The 21,828-nt window shown below is 29.4% G+C and overlaps 2 protein-coding genes across 2 annotated transcripts; one reads left to right on the forward strand and one right to left on the reverse strand.

Moving 5' to 3' along the window:
• Positions 1 to 6,902: 6,902 nt before the first annotated feature.
• Positions 6,903 to 8,261, forward strand: LOC8280744 (vascular-related unknown protein 1). The gene is made up of 3 exons (XM_002522820.4): positions 6,903 to 7,565; positions 7,749 to 7,811; positions 7,922 to 8,261. The coding sequence occupies exons 1-3, from the start codon at positions 7,167 to 7,169 to the stop codon at positions 8,069 to 8,071; spliced, it is 612 nt and encodes a 203-aa protein (XP_002522866.1). The 5' UTR covers positions 6,903 to 7,166; the 3' UTR covers positions 8,072 to 8,261.
• A 6,451-nt stretch (positions 8,262 to 14,712) lies between these two features.
• On the reverse strand, positions 14,713 to 18,961 carry LOC8280743 (electron transfer flavoprotein subunit alpha, mitochondrial). The gene is made up of 7 exons (XM_002522819.4): positions 18,402 to 18,961; positions 18,093 to 18,304; positions 17,802 to 17,965; positions 17,543 to 17,701; positions 17,310 to 17,362; positions 16,387 to 16,527; positions 14,713 to 15,241 (listed from the first exon to the last, which is right to left on the reverse strand). The coding sequence occupies exons 1-7, from the start codon at positions 18,651 to 18,653 to the stop codon at positions 15,164 to 15,166; spliced, it is 1,059 nt and encodes a 352-aa protein (XP_002522865.1). The 5' UTR covers positions 18,654 to 18,961; the 3' UTR covers positions 14,713 to 15,163.
• Between the last annotated feature and the right edge of the window lie 2,867 nt (positions 18,962 to 21,828).

Raw genomic sequence — 21,828 nt, forward strand, 5'->3', positions numbered from 1 at the left:
GGGAAAAACGCGTGGAATGGAATTGGAAATTAAGAACGTATATTTACAGAAAGAAATCAGCTTAAAAGGAATCTTTGTATTTTTTTTTTTGGAAAATGTTATTGAATTGCTAAAAGAAAAAGGATTTGTGTACACAAATCCTTCTTTTCTTTCTTAGAAAAAATGGACATGCATTTTGGGTAAAGAAATGTTGAAAGTTGATAGGCCTTTATCAGGACTATTCCAGCCCAGCCCAACCCAGCCCAAACCAACATCAAAAATTGTCTAACTAAAGCAATTAAGCAACTAAACTTTTTTGGCCAGAATTAAGCAACTAACCTGGTGGAGTCGTACTTGTACTTTACAATAATTAATGTAATTCTCAATTTGAGAGATAATGAAAATTCACATAAAATGTATAAGCTTTTTCAATAATTAATTTTTAAAATTAAAATTATATCAAAATCGCATACAAAATAAAGTTTTTATATCTTTATAAAAATTCATTATATTGATTATGAAATTTTAATATCGATATAAATATATTAAAATTATTTTTTTATTCAATAATTACTTAAAAAATAATGAAAATCAATATATTTTTAATAAGTGAATTATTTATTAAAATTATTATGGCTGAATTTTAAGTAAGCTATAATATATTTAAAAATATATTATTACTTATTCACACTTTAAGAAAAATAATTATTTTTATTAATTTTAACAAATAACAAAATAAATTATATATCATACCTAACATTATATACTTAATGGAAGTAATTATTTTTATATATATTAAATTGAATTATATTAGATCAATTTGGCAAGAAACTAACACTCATATTGCATCCATGATACATTAATTTAAATAATAAATAATATAATTTTCTCAGATTTTTATAATATCTAGTTCTTTTATTTTCTTTTGAATATATTAATTCTAATCACACTGTTTAAAAAGAAATTTTTTATATTTTCATATAAGTCAAATAATTAGTTTTTTTTTTTATCTTTTTGCATTTGTTGCATAAATATCATAGCATGTTCAAAAGTATAACTAAATTAATAACAGTATGATCATCGGCAAGATTTATTATCAAATAATTAAATAATTTATAAAATTATTAGAATTTTACATTATCAAGAAAACTAAGTGATAGATAGTTTAGAATCATAAAATTATATTAATAAGCACTAAAATAAAATAAATATAATTATTTTTTCAATGGAATAAGGCAAGAAGAGCAAATAAAGAGAAAATTGACATTTGATTTTCAATTTCAAGAATTCAGTCTTTTTTTCTTTGATAAATCATCTAATATTGCAACATTGATAAATGGACAATAAAATTCATATCATTTGGTAATTAATTTGCATCATATATAAATAAATTATCAAGAGAAGAAAGCTTAATTTACAGTTTCAAATCATCAAAGAATAAATCATTGGTACAATAATAAAGTTTAATATTTATTTTTTTTAAATTTTTTGAATGTATTTTTTCTAATCACTTTGTTTTTCAACAAATATTTTTACATTTTAAACACAGCTAACCGAACAATTAACTAAAAATTAAGATCCAATTGTTTACTTCGGTTTTTTTGTTTTTAAAACCGAAACCAAACTGAATGAACCGATAACCGATTAATCGATTAAGGAAAAAGAAAAATAAGTAATTTTTATTGATGGGGTAATCACATCCGATTTTCCATTAACTTTTAATAAACCAAACACTAACGAATAGAATCATTTATTTCCATTTTTGTTCCTGCTCTATATTTTGACAAACGAAATAAGTCGTTAGTTAAAACAACATATTAAATTTAACTGTTTAAATTACATACATTCTGATATACATCAGAGGCATGTGATCCTGGATCAAAAGTTAAAAATGTACGTACTGGTCCTCATTTATATTTGATTATTTTAAGCTACGTACATTTATAGATATGGAATCCTTGTACAATTGGTGCCCAATTTATTACATATATCTACTCTAATTTCTGAAATATACCAACATTTTATGTAATGCTTTGGTACTATCTTGGCCAAATTGTTGGTATCATAAGCTTGCCATTAATATGATACTTTTGTATGTAGCAATTTTAAAATAATAATAATAATAAAAAAAAATTCTCCCTTGAGAGATATGCATCCGAGAAAGGGACCAATCTGTAACTCTCATTTAGGGCACATCAACAAATGTAGAGCTTTTTTGTCATCATCCTTTTGTGATTGTAACTTGAGAACCCTTTTCCATTAAAAATAATTTAGTGCAGTTGTACAAATTAGTCCCAAATTTAGGAACTTTAACATAACCAGCAAGACAATGAAAAGCACACTTCCATTGTACTTATTATGCATTTAATGAATATGCATGTGTACATTAAAGAGAACATATGCTTACAAAAGGCTTAGGACAAAGTTTCTTCATCTTGACAATAAATTTGAACTGTTTTGTGTTTAAAATGTTCATCCAATGACACTTTCACAAAAGTGACATGCATATGCCAACTATTCCTCTGAAAACTTGTGAAATTTAATTAGATTTCTAACAAATCTTTAATTAGGTGCCCTTTTTATGTGTTACTGTGATTACTATTCAACTCTAAAAATTCTGAATTGTATTTTATATCTAAGACTTTGACAATATCCATAAAGAAAGCAATTAACAAGAGAAACTATGGGATTAGTGTTCTAATTAAATAAAGATCAAATTTTTAATTAGATTACAAATAATATTATCATTAATTGATTTGTAAATTTCCCAAAGTATGATTACATCTTCACATGTGGTGGCATATGTGTAAGCACACACGTGGGCATGAACACCCATGTGCTACGTAATTCATTTGTGGTTATTTTAGTCCGGATAATATAACAATTATTGATCATTTAAGAAAAGCCATTGGTCTAACTAGCTAAGCTAATTTGGCCAAATTTATTATTGGATAACACTTTAGAAAATGAAAAATACAAAGTATTTGACCTATAATTTAGCAATATAAATTTCCTTGAGGAATCATGTTACATTGGACCCACTAAGTACTAGCTAGTAGTGGCCTCAATTTTCACTTGTATATTTGTCATTGAAAATTAGATACATCTCCCCCTCTAATTTCCTTGTTTAAGTAGCCCTAATCATGCTCGGGAATAATGCATGTCTCACCCATGTATTAGCTTTATTTCCTTCAATCAAATTAATTTTATTCTTTATATAAAATTTCTCTTTTGGTATGATAAAGTTGTTTATGTATAACTCAACTAATTCATTAAAATTATCTTTTTTGAGTACTTGACACTTAGTTCAAGTGAATGTTTGCTCTTAGATGTGAGAAGTTTTTGAGTTCAAGTTTTCTTTTTCATATTATATGAATTTTTATCTTTATAATGAGTGTAAGAAGATGACTACCATTCTGTTATATAGTCCATAGCTCTTTAACCTTCCCATAAAGAAAAAAAAATTATCTCCTTAGATATGATTGCCGCACTTATTGAATTTTAGGATAGACTAAAGGGTAACTACTTGAATTAACCCTAATTACACATACCTTTTATTTTAATTGTGTTTAACATTTAAAAAATAATTAACATTTGCAATACTAAAAAGATTAATAGGCTAATGCATAAAAGGTATCTGAACTCTTACTTTCTTTTTTCTTTGTCAGTTGGCACCCGGCCGGAATTAATCTTTTTAACCGTTTTGACATTTAGTTGTGGTGTATATACCAAGCCTAAATTTTCCATACTACTATTTCTTTTAACAAGTGCACTTACTTACCTACATATATAAGTGTGTGAAGTTATCTAAATTTTCAGCAAGCAAACCATAAATTGAGACTGTAGTTGACTCCTAAAAATTATCCTATAAAGTTCTCATAATTTTTGTGAAATATTTTCTACCCCCATAAAATTTTCTTTAATATATTAAAATCTTGTTATATACTTTTTTATTCCTTTAAACTTTTTAAATATCTCATAATTCAGTAAACAAAATTTGAACCATTTAATTTTTTTAATTATTTAGTGATAATCATAAACTATAACTTGACCCCCTAAAAATTATTTTGAAATATATTTATGCAGAAGTTCAAAGTGTCAATTAACAAAAATGTAAACACTCAAATGCCTTTATGTGATGCTAAAATTACAAATATTCAAGTAAAATATGTTCTCCATAGGAGACTTGATCAAAATCAATAAATAAATATGAGAATGGGAGTAGGTCTAAGCCCTAGTACTTGAGAATGTTTTGTTTAATCAAAATGAGATCTTACAGAATCTCATATCTCAAGAATGTTACATGGGAGATGCCAAGTCAATATTGTCTGAGTTAAAGAAACTCATTTGTTGTGCAATTTAAAATGCTTAGATTTGAGATCAGCTTCTATTTATTATTACTTTCTTTATTATAAAATCAGGTGATATGTACCAAGGATAAGTTTCATATATCTGATCAAATTATTTTTCATATATTTTATATCAAAATTTATGACTTCCTCATGACATATGACTATTAGAATTATAATATTATCATTAATTGTATAATAACTTATATTAATTACAAACTTTTGCTCACATTAGATTCCTTTCTAAGAGGAATGAGAAAGCTAATTCTCATGCCATGGATGGGACAAAACAAAACCTAAATGGGGGAAAACAATGGTACATTTGAACAAAGAGGAATCATCTTAATGTCATTTCATAATTTGTGTTGTGAATGTTGATATAGCAACAAAACTATCAGATAAATATGATAAACCATTATATTAAGAGGGTTTTGGAGCAACAATGCTATCGGACTTCGACAAGTTCTGGTGATAATAAGCAAGAAGTAATTAGAAAGGAATTTCAAGGCCTTTTCGATTTTATCTTTTAAGTTAAATATAGAAAATAGAAGATTCGAATTTAAAACTTTAATCAAATCTATATATGCACTTACTGCCGGATAAAAGTCCGCGAGTTGCCAGCAATCCACTAAGGTTTTACAGGAAGGAATCACTTTGATATTCCAATGATGTCCTAGATCACAATATATATAATACTGGACTGGAGCAAAACAATATTGATCTAAGAAACACAAACCTAAGCTTCTTAAATTTCAAAAGTGCAAGAAGAATCCAATTACAATTGTCTCAACTGAGAGTCCATTTCTTGAATAGGACAATTGATTGAGTGGTCATGTCCAGCTGATGTCCCTCCATAGCCAGACCTTAGCCATGTTATATGCAACATCTTCTACTGTCATTTTTGTATGCTTCTAATTCTAACTTTCCATGTTCCTTACCTTTTCTTATCTAAGCAATTGAAACAAAAACGTGCCTTTTCATCTCTATTAGCCTTCTATTAAATTTCTTTCTTTTATTTTTTTTTTAAGAGTAAGTTCCTTTCACTTGAGAACAGTAATTATTGTATCAGAATAAAGAAAAAGGAAGAACAATATTAATAAACAACTGCTCTCTTTTTCTTTTCTCTTTACTTTAATTTAAATCACGGTTACATGTCCTAGTCCACCTTACATATATTTTAGGTAATTTATATCTATAAGAACGTGTTAAATGAGATTGTAAGAGTCTATCCTTAGGACACTTACCTTTAAAATCAGCAAAATCTCAATAAGGTTTTTATAAATATAAGAAAAATCTCTCTTAGTAAGCTTTTAATTTTCATTAAAAAGGGTTTCAATTACTAATTGCTTGGAAGGTTAGGTAAAGGGAAAATAAAGAGAATGTTTGGAAATATGTCTACCACTATCCTTTGAAGAGGAGTTTACTTATTTATTTAATTTCCTCTCCTGCTCATTGACCTTTACCAGGAGAAATATATATCTATAGAAGCTTGACATCATTTCTCTTTGGTTTAATCCAATATAAAACATAGCTAATGATCACTTGCTGATTTAATTAATCAAGTATAATGTAGCACATTCTAGATTGAATTTCATTGTTAATTCACTAATTAAATTATCCATTATGATTCCTTTGAGCCAGAAGTTAATTAATTTTAATTAATTGAATACCTTCAAACTGGAATTGAAGTTTACAGTTAATTAATTAGTTATAATGGAACTTCATCATGATGTCACACATGTTAAATATAATTCTGAATTAAATTATTAAATTAATTAATGACTTCAGCCAATACCAAACAAAACCAAAGGGACTAAAGTAATTAACAGGTCAATTAGCCTTTTGACAATTAACAAATTCTCAAATTAATTATATATGTTTCCAATTGAGACCTACTCTAGTGAAGCACCACTAGGCAATCAAGGTTTCTAGTTTATTTCTAGGAGGAGGAAAAGATAACACGTGTCATTAATCTAGTGGAAGATAGTTCTTGGCCTCCTTTTTTTTTTTCACTTTCAGTTTCCCTCTAAGGTCGAAGAATGGGCCAGTTAATCTCCCTTTTACTGTTACTATTGGTGAAAATGTCCAAATTAGTCCTTCAATTAAGAAAAAATACATTTATAACACTTTCAAATATTTAGAGATTAAATTCTATTTATTATAATTCAAGATTGATAATATATTACTGCATCACATTTTCTTCTTAGATTTTGAATTCAATATATATATATAGAGAGAGAGAGTACAATATTCATAGTACTGTATAGGTGCATTGGAAATGAATGGTATGAGATTAGTTATATGCATTTATTAAAATAAAATGCTAAATGTGAAGGGGTTTGTTGTAGCATCATGAATAATTGTGAACTTTGCCTGCTCAAATAAAATATGTATCCAAAATAGAAGTGGTATTTAGCAATTAAACAACAATATCATATAATGACTTAGTCCAACTCTCTTTTAGGATTAAGTGACTTGTTCAACCTACTTAGTGGAATTATATATAATATTTGGCAAATGAATCTCTGTTGGTTGCATATCTAATCCTCTATCATTAAGGTCAGACTCAAAAACCCCTTCTCTCCTCTCTATTATAGAAAAGAGAAAACAATTTAACTTCTCCTACTCCCCATTTATGTCCCACATACCAAGATTCCAAAAGTCACATACATAGTTAATCATTCTCAAATTTTTCTATTGCTTTACATATTCCATCTTCTATATATAGTTCTTCAAAAGGGTTGCTCAAGAAAGTAGCCACAAGACTTCCCTTTTTTATATACATATACACCTCTTCTTATTCCCTCTATACCTTGTACTTCTCTTCTTATAACATATATGGAGGACTACCCATCAATGAACAGTACTATGAGAACACTTGTTTCTTCCTCTTCTAATGATGAGAGAGCAATACTTGTTGTTGATGATGATGATGATGATAAATATAGTTTTGAAGAGAGTGGTTGGACTATGTATCTTGATGATTCTTTTGACAATAATGGTGATGAAAACCACAGTTCTTTCCCTTTTGATGATGAAACTGCAGCTTCTTCTCTAGTCTCTGATGCTGCTTCTTTGATCTTCAAGAAGTCTGATGGTGATCTTGAAAAATCTGGATTACCCATTGATAATAACAAAAGTTATAGCAGGCTGAGTTTCAAGAAGAGGAAAACCAAAGGAGCTCTGGTTGATGATTCTTTGGAGGATACTGCTAGTTCTCCTGTCAACAGTCCCAAGGTCAGCTTCCTTTTTTTTTTTTTTTCCTCTTAAAGAAAAATTCTATTCAGTTAACAATTTATATAATTCTTATTTTACTTTTGGGATTTTCAATTTATTATTCTTACTTATCAATGTCAACTCTGTTAAGTCTATCATTTTTTGGTTTATTAGTCAACCCTATTCCTTTTGTTATGTGAATAGGTTTATGATATCATGAACCAGTTTAACAAGAGCATTAAACAGAGGGACATGGACGTTTCACAGGTAACTTAACTTATATGATAATATTCTTTGGTTTTCTTTCATGTATGATCCAATCATTTAGTTCTTGAGGTACTTGAAAATTTTGTTCTTAATCTATGTGTTAATTGTAGGACAAAGGAAATAATATTACCTCAAGTGATCAGCTGCTAGATGACAGAAGTAATCTGGGTTTTCTTGGAAGAGAAAGTGACAACACAGAATTGAAGAAAAGGGGTCTTTGTTTAGTTCCTGTGTCCATGGTAGTGAATTATTTTGGTTGAATTTAACCAAAGTTTATATCATACCCACTTCTTAATATTTCTCTCTCCATAATTCATGGACCACAATTCCCAGAGATGGCATTGCCATTGTCAAGCAGGGAAAGAGAAATGGTGTTCCTTTTGTACATATATATAATAATATATTGCGATTAAGATCCATTATCATTGTCTGCAACTGGCATTTGAAATATATCTGTATGCGTATTTCATGCAAAATTGTTTCTCCTCCTTCATGAATTTATTAGAACAGAAGTTCAAATGCAACTCTTATCTATGAGAGGGGATAAAGAAAATAGTATTTAAGAGACATTTTAATTCGTTATTAACAAAGTGATTAAATTATAACTTAAACTAAAGTGGAACCATTGAAATAGAGCAAATAAAAAGATTATCATCAAAATGAAACTAAATATAGAATTTAGTGACAATCAATCTTTTTATTTCCAACTAAGAGTCTCACCACATATATGATTATGCTTTACCCAAATTCAGATATGTAATATAATGAGAGAGATTAATAGGATTAACACAGGAAATTTGGGCTGCATAGTGATTGAATGAAAATGAACAATCTTCCTTGTAGGGCTATCCCACTTGAGGTTAAGGTTAGGAAACTTTCCATATCAAGGCCAAAAAGAAATGCATGCATTAGTTGAACCGAGCTTCTTTCGCTAGCTCTCTCCAGAAGAATTCATCTGGCAAGAAATAAGCCATTTTGGTGATACATGATTATTACCACCTAAGATCAACTGTTTTCTATGATGTTTCTTTTTCCAATAAAATTCTCACAATATATATCCATGTCTATATAAGCTAAAATGATAGAATCCTCCAGCTTACACCAATTTTCCAACTTGAATAGCTAGCTTAATTTTCTTGGACTATTCTTTTTTTTTTTTTTGGTAAATCCATATTTATGCCCTTAATTTGTATTTATTAATTAATTTAATATTTTAAATTTTGAATTTAATTTAATAGACGCTTAATTTTATTTTTTTCTAATATTTAAATACCTTTAACTTTCAATTTAATTTATAACATACATCTATATTCTTTTTAATAATATTTAAACATTTTCATATAATACACATAGACGTATTTAATGAAATCACATGTTAAAAAGTATTAATAAAAAATTATATATATATATATATATATATATATATATATGTTAAATTACATCAAAAATTAAAATGTTAAATTGATTAAATAATTAAAATTCAGAACCATAAATATGCCCTTTGAAATTTTCTTTTTTATGAAAGAGTTACATAAAGAACTTTAAATTTTAGTATCAAGTGATTGGTCAAATTAGCTTTGGCTTCTTTTACTTGATTATGAGAATCCTTTATTAGTCCAATTATGCATTCTCCATTTAATCTAACTTTTTGTGATGCTAAACAGGCATTCCACCACTAAATATTAATTACTATTAACTCATTGAAAAGAAAAAACATTAATTAAGCAACAATATCCATTAAAGAATTGCACTAAAAGAGCATCGTCAAATCAATTAGAGGGTCAGAATTGCTTTTGTGACCCAAGTAATATTCAAAACCCGCATGAGGGATGATCGAACTCCTTCTGCCGACTGCCGACACTTCATCTTTAAAGGTCAACCTCAAAAATCATGTTTTCCCAAATCAAAATTGCAAAGAAGAGAGAAAGGAATGTTGTTTGATTAGTTTGTGTAAGCACAACATGATAATTTAAGCCTGAAAAGATTAAACATAAATGTTTGCTTTTATTTACTTTTAGTAATAAAAGAAATTGGATTTTCTTTCTGTTTCAAATCGTATAAATTCTAATTTTACTGAAATATTATACAGCATGCACTGTTACAGTTTAAAAATAAAGTATCTAATTAAAAGTGTGCAAATGAGATGGTAATAGTCTTTTCTAATTTAACTAAAATCTCGAATGGATACAGTATTTCTATTATCAATCAAATTTTCATTTTTTAATTTTTAGATTAAGGACGGTTTATTTTTATTATATTAATTAATTTTAATAAATATGTATTCTTGGAAAATTATATGATTTTACCATCATGAAAGAGTTAAGTGCTTTTTCTATAGGAACAATAATGTTCTCTTTATGAGAATGGTGAAAGGAATAAAGAGATTAAATATAAAATTCAAATACTTAAACTCATCAAAAAATAATTATATAGTTGATATGTGATTTAGTGTCGATAAAGTATATTTTTCTATAAAATTGTTGTTTGTTGCTCTGATTGATAATTATTAGAAATATGCTTCTTTACATGTATCTTTTGATATTTAATTTTTATTTTCATTTTTTTATATCAAAATAAACTCATAAATCCTCATTCACAACCACACTATAATTTCTTGATATTTGATATGTCGACAAGCATATACATGAAAGACTTGAAATCCCAATTCAGCAATGCAAACCATGAAATCTTTCATTGGTGATAGCTAAGTCCACGAAGTCTAATTATCTAGCAACTGAAAATCAAGCACCACAATCAGATTCTACAGTCCCATATGCTCTCTGTTCTGGAAACAATTTTAATCTGTACAACTTTATCTTAGACTGAAAAAGGCAATTTATCTTTGAATTAGGACATATTGCACATGCTAAAAGTTGTAGTATACACTCATTATGTTTGATCCAGGCAGCAATGTGTTTTTATACTGAAATATTCATCAATGAATCAATTGAAAAAGAAGACAGATGCTTTAGTGGCTACCAGCATAAATCAATCTAATCAAAAATGTCATTTCTTCTATTATCAAAATCCTACAGTTAGAACCCTAACCCCACTACTTTTGGATCGGTAGTGGCTTGAGTTGGGTGCATCCTACCATGAAATATATTTTTTTGAAGACCCTTTTCTTGCTATTATTGGTATTTTTATTTGGATTCATTATAATATTTGTTCCAATTCTAAAGTCATTTCCATTATCATACCCTACAGAAAGTCACCAAACCCCACTTACTGGCCTTGTTTTGGGGTGTCTTTGGAAAAAAATTATAGTGTCCACATTATTATTTTTAGACCTTCTCCTGCTGCTTGTATCTGTTTTTTTGGGGGTTAAGTTCATATGGGTTAACACTCATCAAATCAAAGTCATTTCTATCAACATTCTAAAGAAGGCTCTAAATGACTTTAACCCCACTTATTGACATTGTTGAATTCAAAATATACCCACTAAACATATTTCGATTTTTATGTCGGTCTTCTTTAAGGGTATTTGGAATTTTTGTTGGATGTTCAAAAAATAGATTTAATTTTTTTAATTTAATAATGTTAAATTTTTAAATCTATTTTTCAGAAAAACCATTAATTCACCTGCATTTTGTAAAAGTAATTTTCAATATTTAAATAATAATATAAAATTAAAATTAAAATTGAAAAAATACTTTTTCAACATCAATACCAAATAAAGCTTTTGTATCTTAATAATCTTTATAGGAAATCATCTGAGTAATAGAGAAGCACGTTCTCCCCAAATCAATTTCTCATTCATAGTTTAGTAAGAGCAAAGAAAACAAAGGGAGGGACAAATCCCACCCAAGTACAAAACTTCTCTAACTTCAATTTTCGTTATCTTGCAACAGAATGGGCTAACATGTTAACTGAAAAATTTATGCATAAATTAAAATATTTGAATAAGAAAATATAAATCACACAGACACTTATATTTGTTAGTTAACCATTATCCAATTGAGAAATTAAGATAAAAAAAAAAAGTGAATATATTTAATATGATGTTATGAAGCATGTAATGGAATCATTACATTATACGTTTTATTATTATTTTTTAGTTATTTATTTATTTTATCATATAATGTAATAACAAATACATCATATAATCAATTATTTTTAATTTGATGTAATGCTCAACGCATATAAAATTTAAGTAATTATGATTATTTATAATATATTTTATATTTCTTTTCTTCTTTTTTTAAATATAATTTAAACACTTTCAACTACTACCCACTACTATTGGTCCACGATTAGTAATCGGGTTCCGGCGACCAATGACCAAACTTTGGTGACGACAATCGAATTCTAGCGATCAATTATTAGACTCCGAAAACCAGTGATGTTTTTAAAAAGTAATAATTTTATTATTATTTTTAAATAATGTGTATTTTAATATTTTTCTATACCAATTATTATAAATAAATTAAATATTAAAATAAGAATTATAATTATACTACTTTTGTCACAACCAAACATGATAATGAAATAATAAATAATACATTATATTCCATTACTTAGTTATACTTTACATTCTATTAAGCTCTATCATATACATGGTATTTTTATTGTATACTGTTTATGAGTATGTTGTAGTAACATGAAGCTACCAAATGCTAACAACTTAAAAGAGAGAAAAAAACAAATGACATAAATTAGTATTAGTGAAAGTGAAAAAAACAAAGTACGATAATTGTAGAAAAGGAAAAAAAGAAAAAGAACAAAAGGATTTAAAATAAATGTGGTTCCCCGGGGAGTACCGTGGGGGAGGGTTCTATGATAGCATTAGACCAGAAGCAGAAAAGATGCGTTGCTTGTTTGACCAGTTATTCACTAACTCAGTTTGTACATTAAACAAATTGGTTTGGCATTGAGCTATCATCTTTCATTTTCAAAGCCAAATCCAGAGAATGCTGTAAATTGTAACATAGAGTATGCTCCATGAAGCTATATGGTCTAATTTATATATACACGTGTGTTAGATTCTGATTGTGTTAGATGCTGATGCGACCCGACGCTGATACTAACGTGAATTTTTTTAAAAATATTTTATGTCCATTAAATTTATATAAAATATTCATTAATTTATGTTCATTAAACATATATTGGATGTTTATTGTTTAAACGTTAAATGTTTATTGTTTATTAATTTTATTTTTGTTGAAAAGATACATGTATCACAATATAAATATTTATAATATAACTTTAAATGGACTTTTTTTTTTATTTACCAACAAAAATTTCAATATTATCAAACACAATGAAAGCTTTCATATATAATCAATATTTTCATTTGAAAATATTGATGAATATTATATATACAGATAATGAACATTGCAGTTCCAGATAATGAATATTAATAAATAATTAATATTTTCATTTAAAGTTACCGATGAACATTATATATATAGACAATGAACATTGCAATACCAGATAATGAATATTAATATTAACAGCGATAAATAATATATGAAAAAAAATGAATACGAATATTAATCGTAATGAATATTAAGTTCATAAATAATGAATATTTAAATGCAAAAAAAAATAATTATTATGAAATATTATATCTAATGGACATTATACATATAGAAAAATAAACATTTTAGTATATGTAAATGAATAAAAAATATTAATTTATATATGGTCTAATAAATACTTTTTGACATATGTTACTATATTCTGACACATATAGTTTTTATTTTGATATGTGTATTTATTATTGACACATAAAATCCAAGTTTATGTATAATTCTGTAATTTTTTCTATTAATTTATTGATAATTTTTATATTATTGTATTAATAAAATCTTAAAATATAAAAAAGCTAATAAAGACGTTAAAAATATTTCATTTATTATTATTTTTAAATGTATTAAAAATATATTTGATTTTATATATAAATTCAATTTATATTATTGTTTATAATCAAAATAATTACGACGGTCGTACAACAAGCGGGTAAACGATTCGTTTTCATAAATATATAAAAAAGTTATTCAAAAAAGCATTTTAATATAATATTGATTTTAATTTATTTTATCATAATTTTAAAAAATAAAAATTTCATGTGTCAAAAATAAATATATATTTCAAAATAATTTTTTTTAAAACAGTGATAATAAAATAATTACAAGTATGACACACTAATAAACGATTAGTTTTTATAAATATATAAAAAATTTATTTAATATAATATTAATTTTTATAAATTAAAAAAAAAATTAAAAGAATAACTGAAAAAACGAGGTATGACTCCGCGCGCTGTACAATTTAAAAAGCAAATGAAACATTTATAAGGACAAATATGTCCTCACTACACGTGTTTTGTGACTTCGGTCCATGTAAAATGATGAACCGGACCGGAGTACATCTTATAACAAATGAGAGAATGCTTGACCAGACAAACCTCTTTCACATTCGTATCATCTTTCACTTTCGTTTCTGAATGTAACAAAGAAAAGAGCAAATATTACAATTGTCTTTTCTTTAAAAAGAAGGTTGGATGAACAAGATTCCATGCCCAACCTACTTATTATTACTCTCTTGTCGTTTTTAATTATGATTCTCTTGTCATGGTTTTAAATATTTATATCAGTTTGGCATTATTTCAAGCATTTCTTACTTTTTAAGGTTTTACTTTCTTTTTCTTTCTACCATTTATGCTCTTTAAACTAAGTTTTGAAAAGGATAATTTACTTCAAATTAATCCATTTGGGGGTGTGATTTTCCATTGCTAATTTAATTTTGCCTTTGCGTTTTTTAATTGCTTGCTTGCTGAAAGTTCGTATTGAATAGTTCTAGCATTGCACATTAGCCAAATTGAGTGTAAGTTTGTATTTCCTTAGTTACACCTTGACAAAAGAAAATCCCAAGAACCAAATTCTTCCAAAGACAATCATAACTCAGAACTATTCAAGCTTTACTTCCTTCCAGTTCATTGCTTGGAATCCCTTTCACTCAAGTTACTTCATTTCTTTTTTTTGGCAACTCCTGTTACCACTGCAGACTAACCTAGACCCAATGAATATCTCAGAATTGTGGCCATAAGCTTGCTTTGTTCTATATTATTTTTCTTATGGACAAGACTAGAAAACATGGCACTAAAGCTCTCTTTCTTGACTACATTTTTCTTTTTTGAACAATTATAATCTGGGATGGGAGAGAGGTGGTTCTCGTTTCGATACCCACCCGAGGGCATAAGCGTCCCTGGCCACCAGGCTACATGCCTGGTGGTTTCTCTTTCATTATTACTACAGTTTATCTTTTCCATTTTGAAAATCACTGGTGAACAACAAGTTATATATACTCCATTGGCATCTGAAGACTTGAAGTGTTCCAAGTTCACAGGTCTACCTTTTCTCAGGAAGCTTCTCTAACAATTCTGGTATCACCTCAAATAGATCACCCACAAGCCCATAATCGGCTACCTGCACATACAATCCACCCACTCAGGAAGACAATGAATTGCTAATAGCAGTAATATATGAAATTTAATTTCTACATAAAATAGGAAGAAATGTTAACTATTTTTTCTTCTCAAAAGTGACACTCTTCCTTTACACAGCAAAATTATGCTCTAATTTTGTCTATTAAAACCAATCATATAAGAACTCCCGCTTACAGCACCCAGTATTCACTTGCTTCCAACTATGAGCAACACGAACTTCATATCTTTCTAGACCACCTAGGCTTTCTCCTTTTTCCTTCTTTCTTTTGTTTTTAAGGGAAAATGGTATATGCTATATTAAAGAACCTAATTGAAGGAGTCAAATCCCTATTTAATTTAGGAATAGAAAAATATTTATGGCCATGTTTCATATACCTTGGAAATGGAATGGGAATAAAATTGGATGTTTAAAAGATCCTATTCCAAAATTAATTTTGAGATAACTAAACAGAGTTTGATACTTCTTTTATATGTTATATATATTTCTAGGTATATACTAGTCTAACATTATTAGAAAAAAGGAAAAGAAATCATAAAAAACTTAATTTATTTGTAATTAAACAAAATTTGATGGTACTTTTATAAATTATACATATTTGTAGGTATCATTTCCACCAAAATTTGAACTAGTCTAAAGTAAAAATATCATGAAAACTTGGATTCTTTGTATGCCAAAAAAGAAAAGCGGAACCCTATTCCAAAGCATACCAAACATGCCCCAAATGTATATAGTTGAAACAATTAGAATTAAATTTGACAGAAGGAACCAACATATAAGAATATATACATCAATTATGAGATGCACAATTGGGATGAGAGATTTTGGTGCTTAAAGTAGGAAATATGAGAGAAAAAAGAGCTTCAAACCTAATGGGCTACAGAATTTAGGACGTTCTTATATCTTTGACAGCCATGAATACCATTTCGAGTTTTAACCCCAGCATTTAATGCGATAACATAACTAGAGCCTCAAATTTCCCAATGAAGTAGGTAAATTTTTCTAGCAAAGCCCAAAAAGGCACTAAAACTAGTATCGCTTGAATGCAAAGATCCAACTAGCAGCTGAAGTACTTAATGGTTCCTGAAAAGCAATGACTCAAAGAAAGAAAAATTACCAACCCTCACCTGGAAAATAGGTGCATCTGCATCTTTATTTACAGCAACAATGACCCTAGAATCTCTCATGCCAGCTATGTGCTGAATGGCTCCAGAGACGCCAAAAGCCAAATATAATTCTGGAGCAACAATTTTTCCAGTCTGACCAACCTGACAAGAAAAGGCAGTTATGATCAAACCAGGGCAATGAAATAGATACAAATCCTGGAAAAAGTGCAATTTGCAGAATATGATATGGACTACAACTGGCCTCCTCAAATCATTGAAATGAATTTCAGAATCTTTCAAGAGTTATGGTGGTTCTTAATCTTAGGATTTGAATTCACTACTTGTTATGTTGTAGTTGTGTAATATAGTGTTAATAATGCTAATTTTATCCTAGTATTTACATCTCTTTTGTGTTTCTATAAATGTGCAAGTAGTGGAGGTAAGAAGTTATCAAGTGACAGTTATTTTCCAGTTGCTGTATTTAAATCTAGAGGTTAATGATTGGAATTTACGTATAAAGCCCGAACTCCTTAAGAACTTGAGATCAAAGAACCTAATCATAGGTCATGCAAGAAGGAAGATACAAAAAACAAACAGCAGGTTAATCTTCAGGGTTTTCCTGTTAATTACCCCACAACCAGATCACATAAATCAGCCAAAACAAAAGTTTACTGAAATGTACAGGGAAGCAATCGTTTTTTTTTTTTTCGGCCATCAGAAGATATCAAAATGCTTCACACAGGGGTCAGCAGAAAGATATTCTAGCAACTTAAGAGTGTCTCTGGATACACTATTATCACTCCATGACCAAGTATGGCAGCAATAAAGAACTTACTGCTTTGCATTCTTCCCTCAATTGAATTACCTCTAAAAATTTAGCATTACTATGAAGCTATAAGATATGCCTAAGTTGGAACGAAGCACGCAGCGCCTATCAATGTTACCTGGAGGTCATTTGGAACAAATCCTGCATCAACAGCAGCACGAGTAGCGCCAACTATACATAAACAGAAAAAGGAGTCAACAACAAACCCCATTTAAATATGAGCCCGCATGTTATTTTTTTTTCTACATAAAAGAGAAAGGTCATCTCAAATAACAACATGAACAATGGTATCTAGATATAAGACCATCATGACAGATATAAGATTACAATTTAAAGAAAATTAAGAGGTACCAGCGGCACCAAGCTTTTCTGCAAGCTTCTCAATCATTTTAAAATTCTCAGCACTTTTCAACCCTCGGCCTCCCGTGATCACTATTCGCGCACTTCCAAGATCAGGACGTTCCGTATCCTGAGATGTACATTGTACATATCTAGACTTACCTATAGAATCTACAAGACAATTGTGAAAATTGTGAGACACAAAAATCATTCCAATAAAAGACAATCGAGCACAGAGTTTATTGGCAACAACAACAAAGACAAAACGGACCTTCATCAAAGCTTGAGAGATCAACCTGGGAAATAGGAGCTTCATTAGAATTTGAATTAACGGAGACCTCAGGTACTGGAAAAGATGTTGACCTAATAGTCAACATACAAGGATCGGTGCCAGTGTATTTAACGGTACAAAGTGCATTTCCAGCATAAATTGGTCTGCCACATAAACATGCAACTATAAATTCATAAGATAACAAACACAATAATTAAATCAACAAAGAACAGTAAGAATCAAAATATCATAAAACATGAAAGTTATAAAAAAAAAAAAAAAAAAAAAAACCTGATAAATTGAGTAGAACTAGAAATGTCAATAACATCAGTAATTGGAGAAACGTTTAAAAGGGCAGCAGCGCGTGGTAATAAATTCTTCCCAAATGAATTTGCAGCAGTAATTATATGAGAGTAACCGCCTTTTTGCTGAACCAGATTTACCAATTTACTCCAAGATTCCGCTAAACCATGTGTAAATTTATCTGAATCAGCTACAAGTACCTAAATAACAAAACATTATTAACAAATAGATTAAACTAAATCTCAACATAATCTTTATGTCATTCAGTAACTTGAAAAAACAAATAATTAAAAAAACCTGTGAAATTGAGGGATGAGAAGTGGCAGCATTCTGAGCAGCTTGTTGAAGTGAAGGACCTGATCCAGCTAATAAAACAGAGATTGAATTTTCATTGCTCAAAGATTTTGCTGCTTCTATTGCGTTAATGGATTGTGATTTTACAGCACCGCCTTCATGTTCTGCTATTACAAGTGTGCTTATCGATCTGAACGTGGTGATTAAAGAGGATAATCGAGGGAGAGCTGTGGTGCTTCTGAATGCTCTAATCATTTTTCTATTTTATTTTATTTTAATTTTGATTTTGATAATTGAATTTGAGCTCTGGATTTCTGAAAGTAACGGCGAAGAAGATGATGAAACAGTTGCTTTATATTGAGAATCACGAAACGACGCCGGTTACGGGGGACAATGTGAACGTTTTATTTTTATAGACGGAGTGCTAAATTAGGATTCTTGGGTGAACTGATCAACAATTATTTTCTTTTTCTTTTCCAACTTCCCTTGGAAATTAGTTGAGACAAAGTGGATAAACTTGTAAGCGTCACTCATCCTATCCAATAATCCAGTCTTAGAAAGTTGGTGAAGAGCTAGGATACCCAACTCCTTTAAAATATAAATATTCAATTTTCATTCCAATCTTTATTTAAGAAATAGATTTATATTCTTTTATTATGCATTACCTTTCAAATTCGATCAGTATTATTATTATTACTATATTATATGAATTCATTTATATTTTATATAGACATAAAAATCTTAATCTTTACATAATTTTATTATTTTAGCTAAAATCTTAAATAATCAAAATTAAAAGCTCAGTAAAAGATGACATCATATGAACATATAACTAAATAAATAAGTATTTTTATGTGTCAATTATTTATTTATATAAAATAGATATAAGAATGTTCCACTTTTAAATTCATTTATAGTAAATTAATTCTTAAAAATAATAAATATTAATAAAATAAAAAATAAATTTATATGTGATTTTGGTTATGCAAACATTATTATTTTTTTTAATATAGTGTTATTATTAGTAGGTACTTTTTAATTGTCATTTATGCAATGAAATAAATATTTATTATCACGACTCAATCTGTAGGCTCATGACCGGCACTATAGAATAGATAGGCGTAAGGCCACTGAATCCCGTAGTAAGCCTTACCAAACTAATTTTATCAAATTTCAATTTAATAGCACTGATCCACGATCAATCTTAACCACCAGATTCTACATATTTAGAATGTAGACTGCCAGCATGAATAGGTAAGACTGAAATTTACATAAAATTTCAAAATAATAAATCTGAAATTTCTACTGAGAAGATTCTAAAATTATAAAAGTCAACAATACCAATAATATATCAATTACATTAACTCAAAGATGAAAGAATCGGGCTACTAGATGAAAAGTACTGCGAAAAAACTAACCACACCTGAAAAACAGTTAAATTTAGACCGTCAGTCTCGGGAGTGAATTAAAATCATATATCCAAAAATTAATTAAAAACACTTCAATAATACATTTGTTTAATTTAAAATAAATATTAAGTCATGCAAAAATATACGCGTCACGCCATGCTTAAATAAAAAATAAATTTCATATACCACGGGACGGAGTACTTCAATAGAACCCTAATCCCCATTACTAAATAGTCTCAGCCTTTCGGCTCTCTCGTTTCTAACAGGACTGACGCCTAGAGAGCGAAGCTCGACCAGGGTCCTTAACTCCAGTCTGGTCACTTAACTTTCCAACTAAGTCGGCGCCCAAAGAACAATGCTCGACTAGGGATCTTTACTCCAGCAACTCACTCTCTCAGCCCAGAGAGTTAAACTCGACCAGGGCAAACCCTAAACCATTCTCCTATTACCTCACTCAAAATTCATACCAGTGCGCATGCGGTCCTGATGCAATCCATCAGGTAACATGTTCTACTACCGTCTCATCCCGAGTCAACATGCAATCACAATAGCCATAATGCAAAAATGAAACATATATAAACAGTAACTAAATAATTAATTAAAATATTAATTATTTAATTAAAGATATTACGTAAAAAATTTAGCATGACACACGTAAGCAGATATATGACTTTAACTCACAGTTCTGACGACCTCCTAGCTCTGCTCCGATGTCTCGGATGAAGCGAGCCGAACTGACTGATTTATCTAATCACGGGAATAATTCAATCAGAAAAAGTAAAGCATTTGACAATTAAACCTAGGCTTAGACTTCTAGGACTGACTCTCTAAAAATTTTCGACTCGGGTAAATTCTACCGAAAATCCGGCAGAACCTCCCCTAAATTACGGACATTTACCCCCGTATAACGAGTCTAGGACTTGCTAGAAAACACATCAAATATACAGCAATAAATTAAAGAGAGTCGGATCACCAAAAATGCATTACTTTTCCCAACTCCGCAACAGAACACAATCACGACTATTGGCAGACAGTCCGATAAATTATTTATTTTAACTAATAAATCTCACATAACTTTTCTAAAATTCAACACAACAGTTAAACATATAAATTTTATCAATGAATTCTAAAATCAACGGGCCAGAGAATTACCGAGACGCTTGATTACTCGATCGACTCTCCTGTAGCCGTCGGAGTCCGATCGACGATCCAAACGCACCAACAGACTCGAAACAACGTGCTGATGACGATCCCAGCTTCCGATCTTCCGATCCGACCCCTGATCGTCTTGAGAGATTTACGGACAATCTCGGTCGTCGATTTTCAAACGGAGTCTGATCGCCACGAAACCGGTGCCATTGGAAAGCTTGAGCTGAGGAGAGTCCGGATAATGTCCTCTGATCAGAAAAGCCAAAAACTTCGGTTGTCCCCCATTTTCTCTCTCTACCGTAACTACCAACTCCTGCCACCAAAAGCGATATCACCACTGCCAAGATGAAGCTCAGGCCAAGGGAAGTCGATCGCCACCAACTCGGCAGCCAAAGCTGTCGAAAACGCCACGCACAGCGTTGACAACGGGCGCCTCCTCTCTTCTCTCTTTTTTTTTCACCGCGCTGCCGCCGGCTCTTCCGCCAGCTACCGCCCTCCGCGCCTCAAGCTCGATAGACGGCAGCTCCTCCTCTCTCCTTCTTCCTTCTTCCCCAACGCCATCTTCTTCTTCTTTTTATTTCCTTTTCTTTTCTTTCCTTTCCTTTTCTTTCTTCTCTATACCGACTTATGGTCCCTGAACTTCTCTTCTTTACCATTTAGTCCCTCAACTTTTTTAATTACTAACAAATTCGCCCTGTAAAATTTTCGATTAATGCTTAAGCTTTTCTTTAGCTTTTCAATTAAGCCCCTAACTATTTAATTTGGGCCAAATTAGAATTATTGAAAATATATAATTACTTATTTACCCTTGCTTTTAAATGTAAAGTTACCAAAATACCCTTATCGACATACTTAATTATAAAAATACTAAA

This window comes from Ricinus communis, chromosome 9 (genome assembly GCF_019578655.1).
Source record: "Ricinus communis isolate WT05 ecotype wild-type chromosome 9, ASM1957865v1, whole genome shotgun sequence".
Classification (NCBI taxonomy): domain Eukaryota; kingdom Viridiplantae; phylum Streptophyta; class Magnoliopsida; order Malpighiales; family Euphorbiaceae; genus Ricinus; species Ricinus communis.